The sequence below is a fragment of the Phasianus colchicus genome, chromosome 1, assembly GCF_987193195.1.
Source record: "Phasianus colchicus chromosome 1, bPhaCol1.hap1.1, whole genome shotgun sequence".
Classification (NCBI taxonomy): domain Eukaryota; kingdom Metazoa; phylum Chordata; class Aves; order Galliformes; family Phasianidae; genus Phasianus; species Phasianus colchicus.
The window spans coordinates 72,730,862-72,750,411 of NC_143436.1; the positions used below are offsets into that span (position 1 = coordinate 72,730,862).

Below are 19,550 nucleotides of genomic sequence, written 5' to 3' on the forward strand. Positions count from 1 at the left end.
TCAGCAGGTCATTTCTCACAGCTTGTAATGTGATAAAGATGCTCAGTCAGTGGCAGGAGGACTAGGATGCATCAGAAGAGGCTATATACTCCAGTACTTTTTGCAGGTATTAGTCAATAACAACTAAGCTATCTGCATTTCAGATTGCAGCAGCTGTTTCAGCCCTAACCCTCGCTGTTCTTTCACTAGATATCCACTCAGAATTTCCCAGAATTAATCCCAAGAAAAAAACAGTATTTTCTTTCTTCTATTTTCACAGACTGCAGGTTGCTTTGGGATTATGTTTATCAGCTGCTTTCTGACAGCCGGTACGAAAATTTCATCCGATGGGAAGATAAGGAATCCAAAATTTTTCGGATAGTTGATCCCAATGGGCTGGCCCGGCTGTGGGGAAACCACAAGGTAAGGGAGCAGTGTATTTTTCCTCCTATGGCACAGAACCTCTTACAACATCACAGGATTTACTTATAAACAAGGGAAAAGGAAGGAAGCATGTGCATATAAACCACTCCTGGAAGGTTATAATCTTTCATTGTACGTACATTACAAGTATAAAGCATCCAGCCTCAAGCACTAAAACTTACCCTTCACATGAAGAACCTGTTGTTTTGGTTCAAAGACATTCAGTTATAAATGTATTTAATTATAAAATTATGACGAATGCAAGAATTAACGGTCCTCTCTCAAAGCATCTTTTTTCTTCCTGAAACGTGATGCTAAAGATGTTCTGGTTAAGATGTGGTCTGCAAGGAGCTATGTACACCTCAGCAGGAGCTTCTTTTCTATGTTCCTTTCTGCTCGTATTTCACAAAAAGAAAGGCTTCTGTCTTGTGATTGACAGCAAATGCTGTAGGATTATGCATTTCTTTGCATGAGGTTGATTCTGCTTTGTTCACTGGAAAAGAGTTACTGATATTTGCAGTTTGGAGCTGAGTAAGTACAGATATATCTGTATGAGTACAGATACACGCTCATATCTTTATGAATGTATGCACACGATTACAGTCATATATGTACAGTCAGCACAGGTTTATAAAAGAGAAACTGCTTGACCAATGTGATCAACTAGGGATTAATGAATTATGATGAAATGACTAGCTCAGTGAAGGCAGGGAGAAAGTAGATATTGGTTATCTTAACTTTAGAAAGGCTTTTGAGACCGTCCATTCTATAATATCCTCAGACAAACAAATGAAGTATAGACTAGAAAAGACAACAGCAAGGTAAATTAAAACTGGCTGAACTGCTGTCTGAAAGGATTGTGATCAACAGCACAAAATCCAGTTATTAGTGGTATTATGCAGAGGATTGATTGTGGAGTCAATACTGTTTAACATGTTCATTGATGACATGGATGATGGGACAGAATGCACCCTCGGCAAGTTTTCAGTTGATACTTCAAAAATACCAGCAGCTGAGAAAAGTGGTTGATACCCCATAGAGTTGTGCTGCTGTGCAAGACAGATCTGCACATAGTGAAAGGTTAATGAGAATCTCATGAAACCTAAAAAGAGGAAATGCAGAGTTTCACACGTGGGGAGGAATGACCCTATGTTTGGAATGTTTTTGCCAGGAAAGTGGTCAGATGCTGGAACAGGTTGCTCAGGGAGACTGGAGTCTGCATTCTTGGAATTTCTTGGACATGTTTAAAGCCAGAACAGACTCAGGTCCAAGGACCAGCTCTAGTTGTCCCCACTTTGAGGGACTGGACTAGATGATCTCCAGAGATGCGTTCCAACATCAACCATTCTGTGATTCTTTATATGAGTGTACATAGCCTAAAATGTTGATAAGGTCAAGATTTTCTCTTGTGACATGATTTACATCTCTCTTAGAGGTTTTAGGCTGTGGTACTGGGAATGAAGTGTTCTACCTCCATGCCAATAATCAAGTCTTGCCATCAGGTCTTGTTTTAAATGTCTAAAATTGAAGCTACTTAAATTAGTAGTCACTTGGGACACAGCTTTTAGTGTACAAGAAATGGGAAAAGCACATACAGTATTTCAGGGGTCTTCCCAATGATCAGAGTCTAGATTCTGCAGAGAAATCATTGACATTCTTCTTGTTTAATTATTACAGGAACTCTTAATAGGGCTTTCCTTAGCAGAGCAGCTGAGGTTAAGGCAGGACTTCAGGGCCATTTTACACAGGCAGTTCATTTAATAAATCTAGCTGAACACCACAGATGATCTTGGACCGACACTGCTGTGCCAAGCCAGACTCTTACCATGAGGGCTCACAGGCTAAAAGCATGCTTCTGCTAGTTTGGCTTGTTTTGCCTACGGCAGGGCAGCTGCTCTATACTCATGCAAACATGGCTTTGACAGTATGGTGCCCTCTCAACTGGGAGTTTCTTCACCAGTGTGGTAACTAGTGCTCTTTGTACCAAAAAAAAATGCTCTTCATGCAGATGTAGCCAGGCAAGTACTATGACAGCTGCCCACGTACAGCTGTGCCTGTGCCTGTCCCTGCTGCCCTGAGCAGGGCCGTACCTCAGTCACCCCGCAGTGCTCTGGCTGTGGGGTTTCCAAAAAGAAGGGGAAGCTCTGCCACAGCGGCAGATGTACAACCTAATGGACTTCTTGATTTACACCCCTGTAAGGAGAGGACAAACAGGCTCTCAATCTCCACAGTACTCTATAAGCATTAACTAGTTAATGGAGGGGAATCCCAGAGGAACAGCGCTCTTAGCAAGGATTGCTGACAAATGCAGTCTATTAGCCACTGTTCTTACATTTTACAAAAGATGGTTTCATTAAGAACAGGCCTGTCACGTATCCGTAGATATGCTCACGTAGAGCGAGCATCTCCACCTAGAGTCTCTTTTTGTGGTTGATGAAACCTTTTGTTCCATGCGATCCAAGAAACTGTAGAAAAACGTCACTTGGAATTTTTGGTAGACTTTCTCACTTAAATTGCCTTATATGAAAAGAGATCTAGAAATTTCTCCTGATGAGGGCTGGAGACGCAGAATGGGCCTGCAAACAGCAGAATAATGAAACGTGATTTCTTGAACTGACCTGGTTATTTTAGCAAGCTTGTGATAGTTCTGCAATTCATTTGGGGCCTTAGGAAGGTTTTAATGAGTCATCTCACCACATTTTCCCCTTTTCTTTTGAAAAATACAGAACAGAACAAATATGACTTATGAGAAAATGTCCAGAGCCCTACGCCATTACTACAAACTAAATATTATCCGGAAGGAGCCAGGACAAAGGCTTTTGTTCAGGTAATCTTTTTTGTTATCTTTGCTGTTCCTTTTGAAAGACAATTAGATTTTGAATGTGGAAAATGGAATTGTGTGTATGATATTTCACTGCCACAGTCAGAACATCATTGACAATGGGCACAGATTTGTAAAAGCTGTTTAGATCAGTGCTTCCCAGCTTTCAAGGCAACTGCACCAATTTAGGAAAATACAGGCATTTTTCAGTTATCAGTGGAATCAATAGAAGTGTCTTTCACTCACTTCAAGCAGGCCCTGCTATTTTTTAAGACTTCAGCTATATGATTTGTGATCTCATCGAAACCCCTGGAAAGTCCAGTCCACGTTCAACTTCTCAGATACAGCTGCTGTCAAACACTAAGTAGTGATCTGACATTTCCTCGGGAGCATCAACGTCACAGAAGGGACGTGCTGATGAACACATCTTAGTAGAGGTGTCTTTAAGGAAGAGAGGGACCTGCAAGAGCTGTTCATAAAGCCTGACACATCAAATTTGATGATATGACCAAGAATGTAAGGAAGTAGGGTCCTAAACAGCACAAAGCAGGGAGTTGCTATATGAACTTGGGTACAACTGGCAGAACAACTGAGTGTAAACACTCCATTTCTCTACAGGGAAGACAGTGGAATCTAGTGCGTAATCCTGACCGACAGAACACTGAACTCAGCCCAACGACTGCTTTGGATCCAGTCTGGGTTACTTGTCTGGATCCAGTAATGTTCATGGAGATTATATCAATAAAAAGGCAGTCTTGGAGTTTGTTTTAAGAAAAGAAACTAACAGAATTGCATTGGCTATGTACAGCTGAATAGGTTTCTGTGGAATGTTTTGTTGATATTCATTTTAGAAAGAGAATTAAATAGGAAAAACAGCAAGTGAAGAGATTGCAGGCAAAATCAACTGTGTTATTTTAATTCTTTTTGGCAAAAAGTTGAAGTTGCTCCCTAAGAAGTGGTACCAAAGGAGCCTGGATTGGTGTGGCCTTGTGTGAAGATTACAATTCCTGGGGGAATTCTGTGATGCTGAATAATGCATGTACTTATCCTGGAAACTTTTCTTTGGTGGGAACACAAATAAAGCAGGAGTCCATCTCTCCTTGACCAGGCTGCCTATTTTCTCTAAACTGTAGAAACTTCATACCTTTGAAGACCTCAGTTCCTCTGTCAGATTTGCCCAAAACTGACCAATGGATTCAAAGGTCATGGAGCAGCATAAAACACGAGCGTATAAACTTCATTTCCTTTGGAAACTGGAGGGGGAAACAAAACAAAGCATTTTTTTGCACAATTCCCAATAAAAACTTACTGATGTTGTTTTCTTAGACCAATTTATATCTGTAGAGAAAAAGAAGAACAGCTGCAGAAAATCAAGCCATTAATGTGCCTTTCTTGGCTATTTCTCATAAAAGAAAGAATAGGAAATGTGTCTTTTTAAGAAACATGCAGGCAGTTGCCTTGTGCAGATATCTGTAGAGAGCTTTATGTAAAATGGAGTGAGGGAAAGTTTCCTAGTAGTTTGGCTGAATATCTTCTGCAACAGAAAAAGTTATAGATACTATAGGTACCATTTCTTCATTAGCATGAAGTTCTGGGCTGTTTGTTTTTTATTTTTTAATTTATTCAAATGCTGTAATAAACATCCATACTTGGCATTCCTCACTGTGAATTAATACACAGACTAGAAGGAATACCCAGAGTTCTACTGTATAATTCTTATCTGCCCATCTCCCAGAGGATGTAGGAAACAGAACAAGCAGAAGATAGGGAGAGCAATGGGATTGTTCTCTCTTTTGGTTTCACCCTCATGTAAGATAACAGGACAAGCACAGGGTTTAAATCGGAGCACAGTCTGGCCTGTAGGCTTTGATGAGCTTTCACTGGATAGCCAGGGACTGATTCACCACTTCTGTATGCTAGTTTTTCAGTGCCATAACAACATTTATATCAGCAAAGTCCTTCCAGCATACAAATGGGAGTGACACAGCAGTGAGTCATAGACAGTTTCTTTTTCCTAAATGCATATGTGCATATGATTTCCAAAATTAGAAGAGGTGGCAAGAGGTTAGTTCCAGGCTGTGCTGTGTGTTTGCTGAGAGGCTCTGGATTTTTCAGACTGAAAGCCTGAAGCTTCATAACCTCTAAAGCAGAAGTGGGAGGCAAGTCTTAACCCATGAGCTTCAGAACTGATTGATAGTAACAAGGTTCATATCAGGTTGTTTTGTTTTCACTGGAGCCAGGATATCAAGGGTCTCATCAGCCTGAAATAAAATCAGCTCCTCTGATTAACACATTTTGTACTGCTGAATGTTAGACAGTACCTCGTTAATGAAAAAACACAAGATTTTGTAATACTTCCAGTATAAACATGTCTCATTCTAATTTTTCCAGAAGTACTTACGAGTTAGGAAAGTGATTTGTGTTTAGACTATGATTTTATCCTTCCTGTGCCATTCTCTCTTCCTATGCTGTTAAATCCAGAAAGAAAAAGCAGAGGTCTTCCTTGCTGCCTCTGTGCAGTGGTACACAAAAGCACCCTGGCAAAGATCAAGACTGCAGACTGACCTGCAGGCTGGTGAATATCCTTCCCCATTTCCTATGCTGCCATGCCTCCCTGGAGGCAGTTTCTGTTTCTAGCCCTTTGCAGACTTAACTGCATCAAGGCATCAGTACTGGGAGCTGTGGCATTCATTTACAGAGAACACTGTGATGTTACAATTTCACTTGCCTCCAATCACACAGGAGAAGACTGTCTTTGCGCACAGTTCCCTTTTCTCAGTTAAAACTTAGCCTAAAAGATTTTTTTCTTGGGCCTTTTTCCATTTCCTAGAGCTTGTTCTGACTCAATCCTTGAACCTTTCCAGCCCTGCTTCAGATTTTCATATTCCCCTTCACTCACCTACACAAAAGCCAGCACAAACTAGTAGTCTTTTGCCTCTATGTCTTGCAGGTGCTTTTGCTTTGAAATGTGCTGGCAATAAAGACCATTCACATGTCTTTCACCAGACTGCATAAATAAGTGGACATGTGGCATACCATCATCTTACATGGCAACAGCAAACAGTATGAGGAAGAAGAAGTAAACATCATGCCTTGGAAAAGACTGTGGGATTTGGTTAAAATTTGGACCCTTAAAAAAGGGGAGCAGGAGGAAATGCTTGTGATTTTTTTTTAAATTCTTCTCCATGTATGGAGGAGGAAAGAAGCCAGTGGGCTGTGGAGAAACTGGGAAATAGCAAGTGATATTGGAGGATATAGAAAAGATATTTCTGGGGAGCTGTAGAGCTCAGGGACTTCAGCAACTTTATGAAGAGAAGGGCTGAGAGCACTGGAAAATCACTCTTGTTTCTGTGCTTTTCAGGTTCATGAAAACCCCAGATGAGATTATGAGTGGCCGAACAGACCGCCTTGAGCACCTTGAATCCCAGGCACTGGATGAACAAATATACCAAGAAGATGAGTGCTGAAGGGAACTGGTGCACCACCTCTGTGGGTCTATGTGAGAAACATCTGCCCGGATGGCTGGCACGGTTTGGGAGGGGAAGCAACCCTACGGAAGCAGTAGTGGGGGTCTCCGCTTAGCTTGAAGACCATGCAGGACCTGAAGCACCTTAACAAAACAAACTAACAGGCAGAAGTGGTGCTGGCAGGAAAGTAAATGGGAGAAAGCCTGGACTTACGCACTACTTCACTGTTCCTACAAAGTCTCCCTCAAGTTCTTTCTTTCTTTTTGGTTTAAGTTTTTGTTTTTTGTTTCTTTGGGTTTTTGTTGTTGTTGTTGTTGTTTGTTTTTTGTTTTTTTTTTTCCCCCTAATAAACATGTAGTTTGACTTCCCTTTTCTCACATAGGGCAAAACGTGAGATTATGCTTTTTTTCCTTTGGAAGGCTTTCCTTTGGGAACAGAGTGTTCTTACTTCCAAGTCTCATGAGGTAATACCACGTGAAACAACAGTGACACAGAAGGGATTTGCTCAGGGGTTCCAGTTTGCTTGGATCAATTTCTGTGTGCTGTGTTTGGTAAATGTACTGAAACTACCAAAAGAATTTACCACACATATCTGTCAAGTGAAGAGGAGTCACCCTTCATGTGTAGGCTGGGATAGAATCCCAACATAGCTCGTGAATCCTTGAGTGGCTATTAACTTCGGGCATATGGACCAAAACCAATCACCTAAGTGCTCCAGGGAGGAGAGAAATAAACGTGGCAAACCTCTGCAATAGACCGATGTTGACATTTTCTCTCCCTCTAGCAAAGGGGTGATAGAATGGAGTGGGGGGAGAGGGACAGGGGCAAGTATAAATATATATGTATGTATATATGTAAACCCCACAGCATGTGTACAATGCAGAATTTTAGCTCAAAGGCTTTGATAAAAAAGCAAAGGGTAAAATACCTGAAATCACAGAAGGAAGGTTTTGTTCTTACACGTGCTAGCAGTTTTGGGGTGAAGGGTGAAGGACTTTCTTTTCCATCTTAAGGAGAATGCAGAGGGACCCATCACATGGTTTGTACTGCTCAGAAACCACTCCAGGATCATTTTGTGCTCCTGGAGAGATAGATGATTCACCAATATAAAAACCAATGGTAGAGAACTAGAAACCAAATAGCTATAGTGATGCCTTGGAATTGATTTTGTCTTTGTTTTGGAGTTTGATTTTCTCCCTGCCTCCCAACCCTTCCCCACCCCATGGCTTTCCCATCTAGGAATCTTGTCTCAGCTTGCCTGTTCTTAATGTGATTTAAAAGATCAGAAAAAAAGAAATCCCAGATCTGTGTTGCTTTCTTGGTTTTGTTTTTGTTCTTTGCAAGGTGCCCTATTTTTTACACCTTCTATTTGGTTTGCAGCATGAGAGTGCTTTGCAGGAGGCAAGAGCCATGCCTATTTTGGTTACTCAGGCTGGGAAGCTCAGTAGTCCTTAATGCTCAGTACTAGAGGAACTACTGACCCTTTGCATTTCACACTGCTTGGGCTGCCATGACAGGAAAGTGGTGTCCAGTTATCCAGTGATCCATCAGCAGTGGTCCACGTAGTGGAAAAAAAATGCAGCAGCAGAAATGATACTTGCAAAGAGTGAAGATGTACAGAGAACCTGTGCAGGAATCATATGATTACTGGAGGAAAACAAGTCCACACTAGTTCATTAAAAACAGAAATCCTCTTTTATGGGAAAATGCATACTAGAAATAGGAAAAAAAAAAAAAAAAAAAAAAAAAAAAGGATTAATCTAATCAACTTCAACCAAAAAAATAAGGTACATTCTCCTGATAGCGCTTCTATTAGCTATAAACCAGCACTGCATTTGATCTTAGCACATATTTAACAAGAGGGTTAATCTACGCAGAAAAAAAAAGCACTTGGCAATGAACAGTGGCCTGTATATTTAAACAAAGATAGTCCAGTTTCACAAAAGATGTTATTGAGTCACAACTGCAGGAGGAAAGGCTTTGTTAAGGGTAAAGATAGGCATCATACAACAAGGAGAAGTTTTGCAGAGCCAGTGTCTGATGAGGAGCAACAAGGTGTACATCTCTCCCTGAGCTCTTCCCAGGCACGTATTTTTATTATAGAATGTTAGAAGTCTGAGCACACAAAGTGCTTGACTTCTTCTGTCTCAGAAGAAAGGGCACATGAACGTGCATCAGAAAGGTGAGCAGATGACCCATCACTGCCACAGCTCTGAAATATTTAGAGCTCATGAGATGGAGGCACAGGGAGAGATCCCCTGCTCACAGGCCTGAAACCAAAGGGGCCACGATGATTCCAACCCAAAACCTGGGGGCCACAATGATACTGACCCAAGGGCACTTGCTTGCAGCCATGCCTTAGGAGCTGGATTTATGTCCTCCAACTGAACGTGGAGCACAGAGAGCATCGGAATACGTCTTCCTGGGGAGGTCAAAGGAATAACTCAGAGAAGATGGTGAGTGACAGATGAAGTGAGTGTCAGTGTAAAGGAAGTCTCTCAATGGTTTCTTCTGTTTCTTAGGATATACAGCAGTAGAAAAAAAAAAAAAAAAAAAAAAAAGCACAGTTGATATCCTTTACTTTTCTGGCTTCTGATGACTGCACGCACTGCATCATTTCCCTGCTCCAACTGCTCTTATGAGATGATGGGCAAGAAAGACAATAGATACCTTCTATTCGAAGCATTTTGCTTTGCTAAGCCACAAGATTTTGTTATGCTCAAGGTGCACACTGGGGAAGTAGAGACAGTCCACCAGCATAAGCCCATGCGCTCACCAGGTAAGCTAGCAAGCAGTTTGTCTTCAGCACTGGCAAGGCAGGAAAAAGCAAGGAATCCTAAAGTCCCATGTGTTGTCCCAGTGGGAAAATCTGTAGAGGGAATTTAATACAGAAAATGTTTACCTTTACCAAAAATACAATCATTTTCACTTGCAGAATCAAGTCAAAGGGAAAAAAAAGGTTGGAACTATCTTCCTGTTCATGTATAAAGACATCTCAGGACAACTATTTCTCCCTCCCAGTCATAAAATTTTCCCAAGTCTCAGGCCAACCAGAATGAAAATAGCCTTCAAACATGGAGCAGGCTGTTCCCATGGACCCTGCCTAGCTTCCAGCCACTCTGCGTGCTGTAACATGGATGACATACAGCCAGGGCTTGGGACATTGTGTGGAGACCTGCGAGACGTGAACTGTTCCTAGGGTCTTGTAAGCAAGGTTATCAGCAGTGGCTAAAAAATATAGAAACAGGCTATAACAGCTGCAGTAAGCAGATTCTCCTCTACCTCACCTCCAAATGGCAGATCCGAGGAGTGCAAACTGCATTCATGTTCAGAGCTACAGAAACACTTGTTGAATGTGCAGGCTGGCACTGGCAACACTGTCTTTCCACCAGCCCTGAAACCCACCTCCCCTCCCCACTTTCTGATTTCCTAGCACAGAAATTGCTGGCAGCATTGCAATCAAGCTTTCTATCTTTTCCTCCAGCAAGTGGGAGAAGAAATAGTCAGCAAAGCTCAAGAAATACTCAGCAAAGGATCTGTACGCTGCAATTAAGTCGGACCATCATTGCCTTCAGTGCGCTGCAGGGCTGCGCAACCTTCAAGCAGCCAAGTAGGATGTGCTGCAGCTCCATGACTAAATATTTTCTTGAGTTTCATGATTGATATTGGACATTTTTTGATGGCCTCCCCATCCAAAGAACACTACCCTTCTTGCCCAGACTGCAAATCCACAAATCCATGCGTGCATTCTCCAGATCTCTTTGTCAAACTGCAACCCTGTGCAAATCCAGAATGCATCAGTTTGTGTTTTTTTTAGATTCTTTTTTGTTTGTTTGTTTTTGTTGTGTTTTTTTTTTCCAATAAAATTCTAGTCTTTTCATCAATGGTGATTTTTTTTTGTTTGTTTGTTTTAAGGTGTGGGTTTAAGGGACTGAATCGAATGTAACAAAACAAAAACAAAAACAAAAAGCCTAATCTCAGGGCCAGTGAGTTGCAAATAATTTTTAAAATGCCTGTAATTACATCATCTCAATAAAAAAATTTAATATAAAAATGGGAATACCAAATTTTGTTGGTGCAATCATTGCTAAAAAATGGTCCTTTCTTTTTAAGAACTCTGGTAGCTGAATAGATACAGTACACAGCAGCTGGTTTCAGTCAGGAAAAGTAACCTGCCGGCTTTCCATGCCCAAATGTGTATGAGTGAGGCCTGCATCTTCCCTGGGAAGCTTTGTTTGGAAGAGTTAATGCTGTCCCTTGAAGTATTTACTTTGCCTTCATCCTTAGGAATCAGCGGAGTACTGCACGAGTGCCAAGATGGAAGCATCTGCTTCTCCCCCCTTGTCCTGCAGGCTGTACAGAGGGAAAGCACAGAAGTGAGGAGGTATGGTAACTGTTGCAGCTCTTGTGTCCTCCTAAACAGACCGGCTCAATTTTGAGAACAGTAACAATTTCCATAGCTTTCATCTTAGCAAAGCAGTCTAGAAACAAAGCCCCTAAATGCTGCTGTTCTAACAAAGGGAGTCCTCATCTCCCTGTTTCACTTTGAAGCAGGTAAGATGCAGGGACCCCAAAGACACCATGTTCTCAGTGGCAAGGGGACAGCATGGCAAGGCATCAGGCACTTGCTGCTGTCCATTATTCCCTGGACAGCCCTTTCCCATGCTGAGCAGGTTATCAGCATGTATAGCAGCAGAGTAGTCGCTGCCGTGTGACAACAAGCACTTCTGGGCAGTGAGGCCACATCTGGCACTCTCTGTGCTGGGTGAAGTCATGCAGATCCCAACCACGGCTTGGGATGGACCCATGATAACCCATGATAATCTGTGGAGTTATCTGTCCAGCTGCTTCTCACTTGGTATTTTTTCTTGCTTTTCTTTCACTGTTGTTTTTAAACCACAAGGTGAAGAATAAGCACTGAACAAACCCCTTTTCGAGCCAAGACATCACATGAGAAGGAAACAATGTGTTTTGCTCCACAACTCTGCCCCTCCAGGCTATTTCCCTTCATTTGAGAAGAGGAAATAAATGTATCCTACATACTATTGCAGCTTTCTGTGCACTCTAAACAACAGTTAACATTGCAGGGTGAAAGTGAATGGAGGAAGTTTTTGGTGTTTTTGGCTGTCACTGCCTTGAGCAACAGTTTCAGGGCTGCCTCTTGAACTCAGAGACCTTAGAGAATATGGTTTCTGGGCTGCAACAAGGGAACACTCTAAAAGCAGGTGCTCAGTACAACTTCACATCTGTTTGCTAGCATTAATTCAGCTCTAGAGCTCCTATGCCAGTACCACCAGGATGATGGCTGGTACGTGTGTTTGCAGACCATGGCTGCAACAGACTCCACAGTGATGATCAGAAGAGAAATGGCAATGGTAGCAAAGTAGGTAGGCCTTTGGCTACAGTCCATGCACCCCAGGACTTAGCGAGGCTGCCAGTGAAGTACTGCAGTACTGGCAGCACTTAATTATGTATAAATCCATTTTGAAATAATACTTTGCAGAAGCTTTTTTACTTCTCCCATATGAGGCTCCACCTGTGAGGCCCATGCAAGCAAGGACATTCTTCTTTCCCCAGAAAGATCCTGAAGTGTCAGTGGTAGTGTGCACATGTGTTATGCTTGCTTGCTGCAGCTCAGAGAGGTGTGTCTGGTTGAGCATCTCTTCAGATGGATTGGAGAAATATCACCTTCACCAGTACTTGTAATCACAGAATGTCACTGACTGGAAAGGACCTCAAAAGGTCACCCAGTTCAATTCCCCTGCAGGAACACCTATATTAGGTCACACAGGAATGTGTCCAGGTGGGTTTTGAATGTCTCCAAAGAAGGAGACCCCACAACTTTTCTGGGCAGCCTGTTGCAATATCCTGTCACCCTCACTATGAAGAAGTTTTTTTTCTCATATTATGTGTGCCAGCTTGCTACCCATTGTCCCTTGTCCTATCATTGGATGTCACTGAGAAGAGCCTGGCTCCATCCTCATGACACTCATCCTTTGCATATTTACAAACATTAATGAGGTCACCCCTCATCCTCCTCTTCTCCAAGCTAAAGAGACCCAGCTTTCTCAGCCTCTCCTAGTAAGGAAGATGCCCCACTCCCTTAATCATCTTTGTGGCTCTGTGCTGGAGTCTCTCAAGCAGATCCCTGTCCTTCTTGAACTAAGGGGCCCAGAACTGGACATGATATTCCAGATGTGGTCTCACCAGGGCAGAGTAGAGGGGGAGGAGAACCTCTCTTGACCTAAAAAATGGAGAGGAAAATTTTGGAGAGCATGGGGAAAAAGTATTTGCTATGTTGCAGGAGAATGGGTGGCTCTGAAAGCCATCTTCCTTCATGAAGTACTTTAGAAGAAACTGCTGCAGACATGTCCTGCCAGATACGGCAAGGAGGAAGAAGTTGGGAAGGGAGTAAGGAAAGTGATGAAGACCAGTTGAAGCTTTCCTGTCACCAAGAGGCCTCTGAGGGGCCCAAAAGAGAGCACGGTGGTGCTGGAGGCTGAGCTTCCCAGCACCTACCTTCGAAAGAAGCAAGAGCATGAGGTGCCCAAAAAATCACTGCCATCCCCAGCAGTGGAGTGGTTCGATCAACAAAATTGCATCAGACTTCCTTCATTCATGATGTTCCTCCTAACTGTTTTTCCAAAATTACTCAAAAATTACACTGTTTTGCAGGCAAAGTGGAAGAAAAAGGAGAAAGAGTCGGTCTTCCCACTTTCTTCCCTCCAGTCCTCACCTCTCTGCCTTAATGAAATTAGAGGGGGGGGTGATGAATAGTCATCTGCTTGTTCTGCTGGAGCTGGATCTGTCAATGAAATCACTTTGTTCTTCTTCCCTTGCGACAATAATCTTCTATCTTTGCTGTAACTGCCCTCATTAGCCCAAAAGTACAACACAGATGCTACTTAATGACTTTTTTTCCGCTGCTGATCACCATAAGCTGGGCAGCTGCTACAGAGACTTAGGGCAGTGCATGTTTGCTTCAATGTTGTCCCTTTGCCAGTGAAAGAGACTGTGTGTAGCTCTGCCAGCCTCTGCAGAGCACAGAAACCAGACAGGGACACCAATGTACAATCAGGCAGACCCCATGTCTGTGACGCATTCAGCACCTGAAGACTACAGCCAACATTTAGGTTAAAACGAACACATAGAGACCTCATGTAGGACAATAGGGGTCATTATGACCGATACGATCAGTTGTAAAACCTGCAGGGACACATCAATCTTTCCGCCTCCTGCAAACACCTGTGCAAAAAGTTTCCCAGCAACTCAAAGTGTTGGAGAACAGCCGCAACAGGAAGAGCGATAACAGTTCAGGAATTAGAATTGATCTTGTGCCGCCTGATAAACACTACTAGCCTGGGGTGGTTGGTGTGAAGCCAAGCTCTGCTAAATGGACGAAGTTTTCAAGTGAACCCTTCCCAGTGTTTGACAAGGTAAAAGGAAGGAACCAGAGCAAAGACAGCTTGAACAAAGCAGGTATTGTTTCCCTGGGCTCCATAAGGACGTGAATGCATAACCCCTCAGAGGAAGGTGAGGAAAAGAAGCAGATAGGTAGATGAAAGCTGAGACAAGGAGGGGGGAAGTTTGGACCAGCACAAAGCTGAAACCTGAGAGTAGTCACCATATGCCCTGTGCACCAGAAACCAGTATGTTCAGTCTCTCCTTCCCAAGGTCAGGGACAAGGTCAGAAGCTTCTGCTTGGCCCGTGCATTCTTGCAGGATCTGAACCAGCCTCCACTCAAAGACTTGAAGAATGAGGACTCCAGCTCCAATGAAGGAAATGGAGTTAATCATCCCCAACGTTCAAATCTGTGCCTTCCTTTCTATTTAGCTGTTACTCAACTCTGCTTCCTAGCTCTCACAGCTGGGGCTGTTCAGCCTGGAGTAGAGAAGGCTGCTGGGAAGGTTGATGTCTGCCTTTCAGTATCTAAAGCAGGGCAATAAGAAAGAATAGACTTTTTAGCAGGGTCTGTTGTGATAGGACAAGGGGAAATGGTTTCAAACTAAAAGAGGGGAGGTTTGAACTGGATATAAGGAACACGTTTTTGCAGTAACAGTGGTGAGGCACTGGAACAGGTTGCCCAGAGACGTGGTGGGTGCCCCGTCCTTGGAGACATTCAAGGTCAGGCTAAACAGGGCTCTGAGCAAACTGATCTAGCTGTAGATTTCCCTGTTCTTTGAGGGGAGTTAGACTAGATGTAAGTGTCCCTTCCAACTCAAATGATTCTTTGATTCCATGATTGTGCTTTTCTTTCTTATTCTTCCTGTATTATTCCTGCTTATGCTTCTTGTGAACTGTAGTATTCCTATCCATACATTAAGATCCTTACAAATGCAATCAGTTCACATTCACATTTTTCAACTAAATATGCTTGAAATGCATGGAAGGAACTGAAGCTCAATCACACCACTGCTTCCCAGAGGGGCTGCACCCAACACACAGAGCTACAGGATGCAGCTACACTTTGGGAGCAGTCTGACATGGAATAGAAAGGCAAAAGGGAAATCCACACATGTCCATTTAATTCCCCAGGAGCTCAGGTAACCCAACAACCACACTTCTTCCAAACCTTCAGCTGAGATGTGAGGTTTTTTCCCCATCCAAGAACAACCCTGGAGAGAATGCCTGAAAACAGAGTATCAAATACATCAGCACAGAAGAGTGTCTGTTTCCTTATTTCTCTTCAAAATGTTCTTAGGGTTTGTAATTGCTCTTGGGAACAATCTGTCTCAAAGATGAAGGTTTCTTCCTCTTCACATTCTTTCTCATCTCACATACCAGTTCACTCCCCAAAAACAGGAAAATCAGCGAGCAGAAAGAATTAACAGGCAACTGAATTTCACATGTCCAAGACTTCACCCAACATTCAGTTCAAATCCTCCAACCCAATGCTGAAATTTCCTCACCATTACACAGAACAGGGAGAAAACAGGCCAGATAGATATGCTGTTCCAGCGTCAACAATTTCATGCATGAAGTGACACCTTTCCTTTGCTAAAGCCAATGGAAATTAGGACTGTATAAAATCTGTGCAATACAGAGGTCTGAGCAGGATCCAGAAAATAGCCTACACAAGAAACCTGAGGGTTTGCTACAAAATTAGAACTTACTTAACTCCCACAGCAACCTTTTCAACCATACCAGTTACCACCCTGGAGTCAAAACCACAACAACTTGTTTTGATGGTTATTTGCAGAGATCTGGATTCTGTACTGACATCCATCAGCTCCCAACACAGATGAACTGACAGTATAAAATCAGATTCAAACCCAATTATCAAGGACTCGTGCCCAGAGTTGTCAATCCATGTGTTTCTATTTAGAAGGGTTTCATTAGAAATGTTTTCACACTGAAGGGTAACTTTGATGTGCAAAAAAGAAAGGCTTTGTAAAATAAGCCGAGTTCATCTCAAAACAGAAGAATATGAGGTTCAATTTACAAAAGGACTGATTAACCCATGGTTTTCACTGAAGCCAACACAAGCTACCATTCATTTGGAAATCTGACTGTTCATTTAGTCTCCTAAATCCACTGATTCTTGATTTGTGCACTTTATTAGCCATACCTTGTATTATACTTTCTAAATTGCTTTTCAAAATTGTCACTACCCAGTGTAAAGTCTCTGTGACATGCATGTGCAGATTTCTTTGCAGAAGCCTGGCTGGAAGAGTAAGGAATTATGATACCTGTGATCACGAAACTGAACCTCACACAGAAAGTTTCTTTGGTTCCTTCGCATCTGCTGCTTATATACAAATGTTACATGCTGTGGAACTACAAACTATCAGACGGCACTCACTCCTGGCTGCAGCAAGGGCTGGCAGTGTCCCTATCAGACATGCCCAAGCCCTCCCAGGGACCAGATACAGTGCCTCCCTTTCCCAAATGTCACTGGTGATCTATCTGGCCAGGATGCCAGAAAGGCATTTTTAGGGGTTTTTGGCAGCCCAAAGCAGTGTAGGACACTGCACGGGAGCTGGAACTAGATGATCTTTGAGTTCCCTTCTAACCCAAGACATTCTGTGATTCTATGAACCGTAGAACCACAGAATATCAAAGTTGAAATGGACCCACAGGAATTATTGACTCCAACCTCTGGTTGTACACCTGACTACCCAAAATTCAAAATCTCTGTTTGAGAGCTTTGTACAAACACTCCTTGAACTCTGGCAGCTTGATATCATGCTCACTGCCCTGGGCAGCCTGTTCCACAGCCTGAGCACCCTGTGGTGCAGACCCTGAAATTAATCCCCATCTGCCCTCCCCTGACACAGCTCCATGCCGTTCCCTCGGGCCCTGTCGCTGTCACACAGAGCAGAGCTCAGCGCTGCCCCTCCGCTCCCTGTGAGGAGCTGCAGCCGCCATCAGGCCTCCCCTCAGCTCCTTTGATCTGTGCAGAGCACACCGAGGGGCCTCAGCTGCTCCTCATGCACAGGTGACACTGGTAAGAGGATAAAGACACACTTTCACCTTCGTGACAGGTGCAACACCGTTTTGAGTGACGTTTATATAAGTAGTGTGTTGCTTTGGACTCTTACACCGCCATCATCGCTCAGCACTCCTTCAGACCATTGTCAGGAGGGCTGGGAGTATACCTTAATTGCAGCATCTCTGACTGAAGCCAGAAACGTGCACAGTGCAGGAAGGAGTGAAGCTAGAGTCCCTGCTGAGAGGCAGACCACAGATCAGGACTGCGAGAGCGAGACTCTGATGGGGAAAGGATAAATATTTATCTGAGAGAGTTTTAGAAAGAAGGGAATATTTTTCATTTAGTTGTAACTCGTTCAGGAAATTATTCATTTTTCAAATGAAAACGTTTTCTTCAAATTCAAAACAACTGTTTTTCTCCTGGATTTTATTTACAAAAAGAAAGGAAGAGTCTCGGCTCTGCCCTTTTTCATTCAGCCTCCATTAAATGTCATCCAAGTCCTGTGTCTCAAATTGAGCAGTCATTTTTCATAATAATAATTTTTAAGAAGTGTTGTGAGGGTTTCCTGAGCAGCTGTAACCGCAGCTGTGGCACGGAGGGCAGTGAGATCCTGTGTCTCTCCACTTCTTGGATGAACATTATGTTGGTTTTTCAAAATGAGCTTCTTAGCACCAGAAAAAGTGAAGAGGAAAACAATTGATCAGTCTCTTCAAAAGCCACTTAAGCAGTCCTAGTCTGACAAAATGAGTATCTCCTGCTCACTCCTATTTTTTCCACTTTGCTACTTGTTACTGAAGACAGGAGCCCCTTGCAGGTCCCAGTCACATGTGGTATGTATGGATTAAGTGAGAATTTCCAGCTCCAAAATAACCAATTTTGGAATTCCAAATTCCGATTCCAAAATAACCTTCTGTTCCTCCCTCTCTCACCTCACAGTCATGTGTCCAGGATCCCTGGCTACAAAAAATTCACAAGCTTTATGCTACAACTGAGGGCCAGTAATGTGGTCTGCTGCTAAGCCTGAAAGAATTAAAGAGCTGAGGCTATTTGGCCTGGAGAAGAGAGGGCTCAGGGGAGACGTGAGAGCAGCCTTTTCAGTATCTAAAGAGAGTCTTTAAGAATCATAGAATCATAGAATAATCTGAGTTGGAAGGAACATTTAAAGGCCATCTGGTCCAACTCCCCTGCAATGAACAGGGAAACCCTGCTCTGAGCAATCTGATCTAGCTGTAGATGTCCCTGTTCACTGCAGGGGAGTTGGACTAGATGACATTTAAGAGTCCTTTCCAACTCAAATGATTATACGGTCTGCAATTGATGGTCTATGATCTAACTCACAGTCTCCAAGGACTGAGAGGTAACATCTGCCCCCTATCCCTCATGGGGACTCAAATCAGGAGGTATTAACTCCAGCTTCATAGAGCATCTCAGCTGCTGTAGTAATTATGTGACCAATCAAGACAAAATGTTAGCTGTAATTATTAAATCTTACAAATGCAGAAACAAAACAAAATGGAATATAAATTGTGGAGAAGGGACATAGGCAATGTCTCTAGCGTGTAGACCACCTTTCCCATCTGTACATCTTAATGTGCAACAAATTGAGAATGTAGCATAGTAAATCCATCCTAATGAAGGAATGGATGTACCTGAACAGGGAAGAAGAAGTGGCAGCCAACCAGCTGAGTGAGAGCTGTTGCAAAGTGGCAGGAGATAACATGCTGCTTCCAGGAGCAACTGCAGCTACAAGATGCATGCACAACTGCAACTGAGGATATAAAGGCAAACAAAAAGCACAAACATATTGCAAAGAATCAGCTTCCCAGCTCTGACCCCTCCTGTGACCCATCCTCTGGACTAACCAATGCAGCATTGGTTAGAGCTTAGAGCATATTTAGCCACAGATGTTATTCTATGTCCCAGGTCCTCCCTCATTCCCAATGCCCTCCCAGTGCCAGCACCAGCCCTTTGGCAGACAGCAAGCAAACTGACCTAGGAAAAAATAACTCAAACAGAAAAACAGATGCAGGCTGGTTCTCACCCATTTCAGCGCCCTGATCTGACTCACCGCTGACTGTGCAAACCCTATTGCTGCTGCAAGGTGGGCAGCAGGAACATGCATCCCAAAGGGGAGCACTGGATCTCTCCAGTCAGCACTGCTTCCCTTTCTCGTGGTCTCCTGTCTCAAGACCACCATAGTGTCAAGAGAAACCCCATCGTTCACAAGATCAAAATCCACCAGAAAGCGTTCACTTGAGCACACATTCTATTTGATAACACCATGCACATCACAGCCTCCGGGCTGCTGCGTTGGCACTGCAATGTGCACTTCCAGCACGCTCTGAAAATCAGCCCTTTCGTCTTGGATCAGAGGTTAGACACAGAAGTAACCACCTCCACATAAGATTGCTATAATTCCTGGGCTCT

The 19,550-nt window shown here is 43.2% G+C and overlaps 1 protein-coding gene across 4 annotated transcripts in view; it reads left to right on the forward strand.

The window, feature by feature from the left end:
* The window catches only part of ETV6 (ETS variant transcription factor 6), a 132,743-nt gene extending 122,169 nt beyond the window's left edge, over nucleotides 1-10,574 (forward strand). For all 4 annotated transcript variants that reach the window (XM_031603190.2, XM_090147664.1, XM_090147657.1 and 1 more), the window contains exons 6-8: nucleotides 260-402; nucleotides 3,129-3,229; nucleotides 6,585-10,574. In XM_031603190.2, coding sequence (XP_031459050.1) covers nucleotides 260-402; nucleotides 3,129-3,229; nucleotides 6,585-6,690 — 350 coding nt within the window. In that variant the 3' untranslated portion in view covers nucleotides 6,691-10,574. The remainder of the gene's footprint in view (nucleotides 1-259; nucleotides 403-3,128; nucleotides 3,230-6,584) is intronic.
* The last annotated feature ends 8,976 nt before the right edge of the window (nucleotides 10,575-19,550 follow it).